We start from the raw sequence: 9,546 nt of genomic DNA, 5'->3' as shown, positions 1-9,546 counted from the left end.
TTACTTCGCTCTGGAAACAAGGCGAAGCGCGGCATTGAATTAGGCCACTGACACAATATTTGGCGGAAAATGGGGAATGGAGTGTCTTAACACTACCCTCTGCCTACATGGTGAAGAAAAAAAATTTTAGTTAAAAGATACCAATAACAGTAATGCATCACATCCTCAACATCTCAGAACATGACAATAAAGAGTTTCAATTGGTCTATTGTAGGCGTCCATACAACGTCTACGCCGATACAATGGCCACAATCAAAATGGTCAACACGTCTGGTCATCCTACGCGCTTGGAGTACGAAGTGACATGGTTATTGTCACGTCAATAAGTCAATTGCAATATAATAAATCAGTACGAAATAATATATTTATTGAAATATTTAAATTAAATATCTTTTTTTTTATTAATTGATATGTAAATATTCTTCATTTAAACTTTCTCATTTAATATTGTCATTTCTTCCCTCTAGTGTCAAGCGTGAGACAAGACGTGGTGATGAAAACCGTCACTTAACACCCAATGCCCCCAGAATTCGGCGAAAAGTGATAAGCGGAGTGTCTTAACATTAGATTCCTACTGACCCTGCCTCAAAACATATTTTATAAATCTTTAAAAACACTACCAAAATAAAAGATAAATTTTATTTTTGAAATTGAATCCAAACAACAACAATATAAAAGCATTCTTTCACGTCACATGTCATATTATAGTTTTATTGATATACACAATAAGCACTTCACAGTCTGTCGAGCGGGAAAGGGGTTTTGGAAAACAATCACGTGCTTAGATAAGCGCGCGTACGCTTAACACGCGACAGTGCGTGCATTCCTACAGTGAGCTATAGGGGGCTAATGGGTGCATACGAAAATAATATATTAAAATGTAATGAAACTTTAGTTTTTTATTAATTAGGATACAAATTAAAAATAGTTTTTATAATTTTAGTTTGTTTATAGTCGGTTATAGTTCAGTTTTTATAGGATTTTTCATCATATAGAAAATAGAAAAAAATCATTTTAACTATTGAAAAAAATTAAAAATGACACAATTCTCATCTAACAATTGATTATTTACATTAATTAATTTAAACAACACTATCAATATATCAAAACAGATTTCCCCATTGAAAATAACAAAAGATTATTTCATAATTGACGCCTCAAACCCGGGGTAAAGTCAACAATAAGCGTGCACACTTCACGCACACGAACAGGACTACCCCTATACGAATAGTCCCTATAGTCTATAGTCCATACATACAAGCATAATGTATACTTTCATACGTAACGTACGGAATACAAAGTCCCATTTTGTAACCCTACCCTACGACGCGGCAAAAAGGTTAAGATTTTATATTTTTTTTTTTTTTTTTAAGTGAAGGCTGCACGTGGTCGGGTTGTGGTCTAAAGTTTTTTTTTTTTCTTTTAATGAAAGTATTATGTTGAGTAAAATTCTTGAGAGCGCAAGGGGATCGGTTACGACGGCTTTCGATGGTTTCGGTTTTGGACGGTGTTGGTGTATCGTTAAATTATTTTAAAAACAAAGATTAAGTTGTGTGATAAAAATGACTCATTTTATTGTTTTTAATCTTTTTTGGTAGGTATATTTATTATTGGAATGGAATATTTTCTAATAAGAATTGTTGATAGTGATAAATATACATAAGACATATTATTTACACAATTATATAGTGTACATGATTCCTAAAAAGATTACATTACTAGTTTGGTTGTCATATTTAGTGAATTACTGCAAATCCGGATTTACGATGTATTCCGCACATAACAGTGTAGGGAGTTCTCCCTAGGAAATTAGTGCTAAGACACTCCGTTTCACACTTTCCGACGAATTCTTGGCAAAAGCGTGTTAAGTAGAGGAACTCAACGCTACGCTTTACCTCGTTACCAGAGCGAAGAAGTTAAAATATGAAATATTCCCCGAGTGGAAATCGAATCCACAACCGCTGCGCTTTAACGGTCGCACGCTTATACCACTACGTCATCATAGCATCCTTAATATTCATATTAGTAATTAATAATTTTATCACTCTTAGAGGCTTTTGTATCGTAGCACTATGCTGATCCTGCTAAATGCGGGATACAGGTGAAAAACCATTAAGTTGAGTTCACGCTGTATTCCGCATACGTAACACTCCGTTCCTCATTTTCCGCCGAATTCTGGAGGCATTGCGTGGTGGAACTCAGAGGCATTGAGTGGTGGAACTTAATTCCGCGCCTTGCCTCGACACCAGAGCGATGAAAATGGAAGTATTAAATATTTAATTTCCTCGAATGAGTATCGAACCCACAACCTATCGTGTTTACGTCACGACTGGTTTGACACGTTTGTGCGTCACGACTGGCCTCAACACTCTTTAAATATTTTTATGTCCTTAACTAAATTAGCTAATATAGCCTAGAATATTTATAAATAAAAACAAATATAAACTTATTCATGTCATTAAAATTGAAATCAATGCACTTTTCATACATTGTAAGCTTTAAAATAAATAATGACAACTGAATTAAAATTTTATAATAATATAAATTCCGATTTATCTTATTGGAAAACAAATTGAATTGGATATTTTAAAAGATATATTGCATAAAGTTTTTATTGATTTCTTTTAATTCATTTTTTATGTTAAATACATTTATATTAAATTGTTTCTAAGCCCATATGTGTATCCTTGTAATATCCTTGTTAATGTTTTCATGATTGATCAGTCTAGGTTCCCAGGTTCCCTCTGCTATATGCCGGATACTGCGTAAAGCTACAAAAAAAAATATTAAAATACGTAATACGTTGGCCACTGTCACGCCCAACGAGTGGTCAGAGTGGCAAGTATTTTTTTTTTCTCGTTTTTAATCTGTGCGACACTTAATAAAATATAACAATTTACGACCACTTATAGTAGTTTTACGCACATATATTATGTCACACCTACATTTTACATTTATTTAGATGGATTTAAATTTAAGCTGGGCCGTTAAAGAATTTACTAAGATTTACTACTTGATTTATAGACTATTAAATTTATTAAAAAAAAATGCTAGATTAAAAATAGTACTGTCATAATCGTTTACAAAAAAAAATTGGTAAATATACTAAACTTAATGTTTTTGTATCATTTCGAAATTGTATCGCTAAACTGGGTACTGGTGTCCCTGATAATGCAAAAAAAGTAGAGTATAACCACAACGTAAATAATAGACGTTGTTATAAGAGAATCTAGTGGATATTAAAATAATCCATCAGTATATCTTAAGCTAGGGACCAACGGAAATTATTTATCAGTGTTTAGTACGTGATTTGCGAGCGGCCGCAGTACGGAGCCGATGTAATCGCAGGAAGCGACACCGGCGCGGGCGCAGCAATCTGCAGCGGAACTTATCTATCCACTGCTGGCCAGCTGCTGGTCGTGATTCATAATAGTGCGATAGCCTTGTTTATTCTAAAGATTCGCCAGAGGCAACCTGGCCTGGCCTGGCCTGTCTAGTTCATGCAAATATATGCAGAACATGATTACGATGAAGGGAAGTAATGTATTCAATATTAAAATACAGTAGAGAATTAAATGAACAGAGTGTATGTATAAATTAACGTCAAGAAATAAATGTTCTTTACAGCCTCTTCCGCATGCAGGAATGTCTGGCTTAAGAGACGACTAAAAATAAAACAACCCGGAGGTATGTTAAAGAAACGAATAAAAACATTAAGAATCTCGGAGACTCATCCGAGTCGGGTAATAGAATGATTAATAAGGCTTTATGGGCACGATCTAGTCAGTGAGTATTCTAAGTCGCGGCACGTCAAAGGCTCTATTCGTAGAAGTTTTAGTAAAAACCAGTCTGTAGGCGCGCGCTACTGCTCGCGTGCTGCGCGCGCGCCTCCCGCTCCGGGACGCACGCGCGGGCACACGTAGCGGGGACCCACTATATAAAGCTGACGCCCTTCCTGATTCCATCATTCCCTTCGTACGCTCCGTGTGTGCATGTTGCTTGCTCTCACGCAACCTTGTAAATACGTAGTACTAGTTCATCGGATTATTTTTATCGTAGTATTAGTTTTATTACTAAACATGTGTATCGTTAAGGAAGATTCACAATCGCCCCAGAAGGAGGCTCAATCACCACGTTCGCCCTGGATGAAGCTCTTGAACCGTCAGGTAAGAATCGATTTATATTCTCAAGACCTATAACCCTTTATTTTTTTTTAATATTGTCTATTACATCGATAGTACTAGGTTATGAATGATAAATACTAATTGTGCTTTTATTCATTACAGAGCTCAAAACCAAGGCTTCCACGAAAGGTGACAAGCTCCACACGAGTGAATCTGAATAAGTGCTGGTCGAAACTTGGAGAACTGATCTCCAACTCTTCACCTCGCACTGACCTGCCATCGCATAAGACTGCTTATCTCGAGGAACCGGTCCTGGTGCCGTTCTCCGAGTACTTCTATCCAGTAGATCCGGTCAAACCGGTACCTGTCGAAGACAACGATAACGCCGAAAACCAGAATATCCTGAACTCTAACAGGTTCGAACTAATCTCAGAAGAGGAGATCAGTGACAATATGGCCAATGAAGTTCGGGAAATCTGTTACTCGGCGGCCAAATCTAACTGCTTTGTATGTAAGCTCTGTTATTAATTAGTGTTTTTCAAAATCACTTCGTCTTCCAATCTTTAAAGTTAACAATTCGGTACTAATAAATGCAGTGAACACAAAATCGTGTCTTCCAACGTTAGATTTAGTGAGTGCTTTCGCACATCGACGTCTTCCATTAGACTTAGTGACGTAGTGTTCTCGTACATCTATTTGGACAATTGTGATTTCAGTTCATGTGATCTTAGATTATCTTAGTTAAATATAGTTTATATTCAAGATATATGATGATGAGATAGATGTACGAGGACACTGCCAATGTTAGTGTTTGATATTGTAACCATATAAATTGCCCGTCATGTTTTGGTAGACAGCTTTAATGTTACTGCACTGTAATTAATGATGCACCAATTTCCACCTTCTCATTTTAATCCTTGGTAACGTATCATCTTAACATCTTTGTCCAACGTCTTCCATTAGTTTTGTAAGGATTTTTATCTGTGATATAACAGGTCCATGACTTGAAGCTTTAATTAGGTTTAATTAGGTTAAGTAAAGTATATAGATATATATTATAAATATATTTAACAATAAGTGTAATGAAGAGGTGATATTTAAACAAAATCACGTCTTCCAATTATTGACTTTTTGTTTTTATATAAATGTTCATTGCACTTGTTGTTTACATTGGAAAGATTATATGAAAATTTTATATGAATCTCAAGCTTTAATTATTGATAAGTAATTTTAAGTTGAAATTTATTATCTTTTTGCTTGTTCATGTCTTCGATATTTTTTTCATGTGTCTTGCAAAAGTAGGCCGAACGTGCCAATTTTAATATAAGTTCTTCTTTATATTTAGATTCCTTAGATCTTCTTTAGTTTTTGGTTAAGTTTAGTTTTATTCTTATGTTTTAGAATTAAGTTCATATGTCTTCAGTGTATAATTCTTTTTTTTCTTTTCATAATTTTGTCGATTTTCCCATTATTGTATTAAATTTAGAATAATTTTTCTATTTTCTTATTATAAGTTTAGATTATAATACCTAATTTATGTGTAAGTTTAGATATTAGAACATTTTGTAGACTGATTGTTAAGAAACTTAAGACTTTCGTTTGATCTCTGAATCTTAATAAATATACTTTTTTAATAAATATATATTTTTTAATTTCTCTTCGTCTCACCGTAAAATAATAATCTCTCTACCTTATATATACTCGTGTACCTATTTAAATAGCATTCTATACATAATTACACACTATAATATTTCTAAACAAATCAAATATTTGCAAATGGATATTAAAATAACATAATTGCTTATTGCATTTGCCCTCAACGACCTTTTCAAGTTCGAAATCGTACTAAGACTTTAATATAGAAGAACAAATGCTTGACAAGTTAGACTATAGACTTCTCAAATTCTCAAAATGGTTGAATGATCACCTATTGTAGTTATAAAATAATAATTTATAAAAGCTCGCTCAATTACTGAATAAAACTTTTAAATAATTATCTACATTAGTATCTTTTCTAAGTTTTATAAAACTCTTTTAGTATAGATTTTTGATTTTTTGTACCACATCCTGGAAGTTCTATTGCCAATATTATTAAAAAGTGTTATAATCAAATGGATTAATTAAAATATCTACAAAATAGTAAATACTACTCTAAGTATAAGTAAATTAATTATTTAATATTTATTGATATATAATAGGGACACTCGAATAAATAATAATGATTACTTTAAATTTATAAAGGCGGGAAAGTAAAGAAAAAAAAAACCAGTTTACAGTACAAATAGTTTAAACATCTGAGACTGAGAATTTTCCTTTTATTTTGGTAGCTTAGAGACAAATGTTGAGGTTATATTTAGTTTTAAAAAAAATATAACACATTTGTATATATTCACGCCGTATATCTTAATAGATACTAGTGGTAGTCTATATATTAAGAAAATCTTGTAATTGACTCTTTTTTTCCCCAACATCCTGCTAGGTAGAGAGAACCGAATGAAAACTCTTCGTTCTCTGTATTCTACATGAAATTGATATATTGTGTGGTGATAACGTATAGCAGAACAGAAAGAGGGAAATCTAGTGATAAGACACTTCAGTCACTACTTTCCGCCAAATTCTGAAGTCATTGCGTGTTGAGTGACGAAACTCAACGCCGCGCTTTACCTCGACACCAGAGCGAAGAAATAAACAATTAGATATTTCATTCCCTCGAATGGGAATCAAACCCATAACCTGTCACGTTCACAGTCACACGACCAGCCTCAACGTACATCGCTATCAATATAAATTTTATTGACCACGAACACATATCAATAAAATTTTATGTGTTATTTTACCCGATTACGCCATAAAAGTTCAAGAGGGCACACATAGCTGTATGTATGTCGCAAGCACCAAACCCTCTAAACCATTACATACTAATCAATCGGATAAATGGGTGTTGATGTAATTTAATTATCATTCATGTATTTTTTTATTACTTTTATTACCAATTTTACTATATCATATATTCTATATATTATTTGTGAAAGAAAGATAAAAAGAAAACCGATAATATTATGTTGGTTAATATTAAATTAATTGATTGTAGGAACATGATTTCCTATCATCATCATCAGCCTGTCCTCGTCCACTGCTGGACATAGGCCTCTCCAATGGCACGCCACTGAGCTCGATCTTCAGCTCTTCGCATCCAGCCGTTGCCCACCAGTTTGCGAATATCGTCACTCCACCTAGCTGGAGGACGTCCTACATTACGCTTGTTTTCCTATGGTACTTGTAAATTAGCTTCACGCCCTGAAAATCCAAGCTAGGGTAGGGTAGGTAGGCAGAGGGAACATAGTGTTAAGACACTCCATTTCCTATTTTCCGACGAATTCTGGAGGCATTCCGTATTGAGTGAACTTTTTTTAACCCATCATCTATTAGACTTACTCATAATACACGTGCATAATATCTATTCTTCACATGCTTACATAAGTCATTAAGTAAAAAAAAAATCAAAACTGGACATAAAACGTAAAAAATATAACAGATATCGATATTACGTGTCAAGAAACAGTTTAAACTACGTGACATTATACAAAAGTGTTGGATGTCCATTTACGGGACAAACGTTTAAGAATGATAAATCGGTACAATTCTAAGGGCGATTCGTTCCGAACCTGCGAGATCAGGACAAAAGTGCGACTTAGTTCACGACACTGTCAAAAGGCAGTATTAGATGGTACCCTGAGGGACGTATTAATAGGGAACCTACCGTGAAATCGCGGCTGTGACGAATCGCGGCAAAATTTCGGTTTTTCGGTTATTTCTTTGGGATTTGTACGGGCTTTCTTCGTTAATTCGTCACGCTGAACGGGTGTCAGTATTACAAACACATGGTCTTTGATTTAGTCTAGTTTTCCTTTCATCGATCCGCAACGGTTTTTAGATTTCGCGACACATTTCATGGTTTGCGACGCGTTACATTGATGTTGACTTACCTTCCGTCACAGCTGCTAGAACCTCGTTTATTAGAATTGGTCAGAAAATGCAAGAAGTCTAGTATAGCATTTGACAGATAATGTATTTGTTATTTATGGTTATGATTATTTGCACCATTTACTACCATATGATCTTTTTTATAACGAAAATTTTCAAATGGAAAAATATACGAGAAATATTCCTTTATTCAAGTACTTAACTTTGGGTACTATTGGGCATTAATAGGCATCTACTACATTTTCATAACATGAATAGAAATTCTAAATATTTATAGTCTGTCAGTTTGTATATTGAAGAAAAATTTTTTTAAGTGTAAATACCATCTTCATTTCACCTCTAGTAACTTTAAATATATTTTACCATCAATGAATATAATAAGGTATTGTTAATCTTACCCTAAACCCCAGAACAACCAAACTACCACAGTCCTTATTAACACGAACTACACCTTTCAAAACCAAAGAGCTGTGAGAATCAACAGAACTTGCCACTTGCCTTGTTAAAATTCACAACCATTCTTTGTGCAAAATGGTGGCGTAAGACAAACAAGTCTCGCGTAAAATTCGGATAAAATTGTTAATAAAAGTAAATATACAAACTTAATTCTATCATTGGAATCTATATATGATCTGATTTTCAACTCTAAAGCATTAGAATTAAAGTTTAAAACATTCCAATTAGTTTTAGGCAAAATTTGGTTGCAGCAGGAAGAGTTCACGCATCACTATTGCCTCAACAAGATGCGATCAAAGTGCCGCTTTTAACAGTTGCCCAGTTTGTGCTAAAAGGACCTTTTAAGGGTGCCAATGAGGACTTCAAGGTGTGTGAGCTTTATCAAAAAAACATGTTAATTTTAGACCAATATCATTCGGGCTAGCGTGAATTTTCACAAAGGCGGTTCTAAATTTATTTAAAAGTAACTGATACTTATCAGTGGTAGGCAATGGTTTTTTTTTATTTGCAGCAGAGGGAAGCTGGAACTGTAGTGTTAAGAACTCCGATCTCATTAACACTCTTATGGAGGTATTGAGTGTTGAGTAGCAGAGCTCAAACCCACGCTTTGCCTTAAGGCTTAAGCCAAGAAAAAGAATATTTAAAAAAAATCATCTACCTAAATGGAAATCAAATCTATAACCATCACAATTACAGACGCACCCTGAAGCACTTATGCCTGGCTTTAAAGGAATAGACTAGAATTAATACATTTTTTTATACAGCAGAATGAACCTGTGCCTTTGCTGGCTATACCACTCTTTTTCTATTGGTCCCAAGAGGACTAACAAAGAGATGCAGTAAAAATTTAAGTGACCAATAAGCACCAAAACATTCACACATTTTTTTTGTAAAACAATTGTCTTAATTACCTTTTCCTTTCAAAGTTCAAGTGCTTTACTTTCGAAGTGTTGAAGTATGAGGAAATGGCACTTTGGTGTTA

General features: G+C 34.1%; 1 protein-coding gene across 1 annotated transcript; it reads left to right on the top strand.

Annotated features, from left to right (window-relative positions):
- Positions 1 to 3,956: 3,956 nt before the first annotated feature.
- LOC146539122 (uncharacterized) lies at positions 3,957 to 5,762 on the top strand. The gene is made up of 2 exons (XM_085185902.1): positions 3,957 to 4,166; positions 4,287 to 5,762. Exons 1-2 carry the CDS (start codon positions 3,993 to 3,995, stop codon positions 4,650 to 4,652), a joined length of 540 nt encoding a protein of 179 aa, XP_085042028.1. The 5' UTR covers positions 3,957 to 3,992; the 3' UTR covers positions 4,653 to 5,762.
- Positions 5,763 to 9,546: the final 3,784 nt, after the last annotated feature.

This window comes from Heliconius melpomene, chromosome 5 (assembly GCF_056956725.1).
Source record: "Heliconius melpomene rosina isolate 202511_hmr_F chromosome 5, ASM5695672v1, whole genome shotgun sequence".
In the NCBI taxonomy this organism is placed as follows: Eukaryota; Metazoa; Arthropoda; class Insecta; order Lepidoptera; family Nymphalidae; genus Heliconius; species Heliconius melpomene.
The sequence above is the reverse complement of the archived record's forward strand: the minus strand, read 5'-3'. Positions and strand labels throughout refer to the sequence as shown.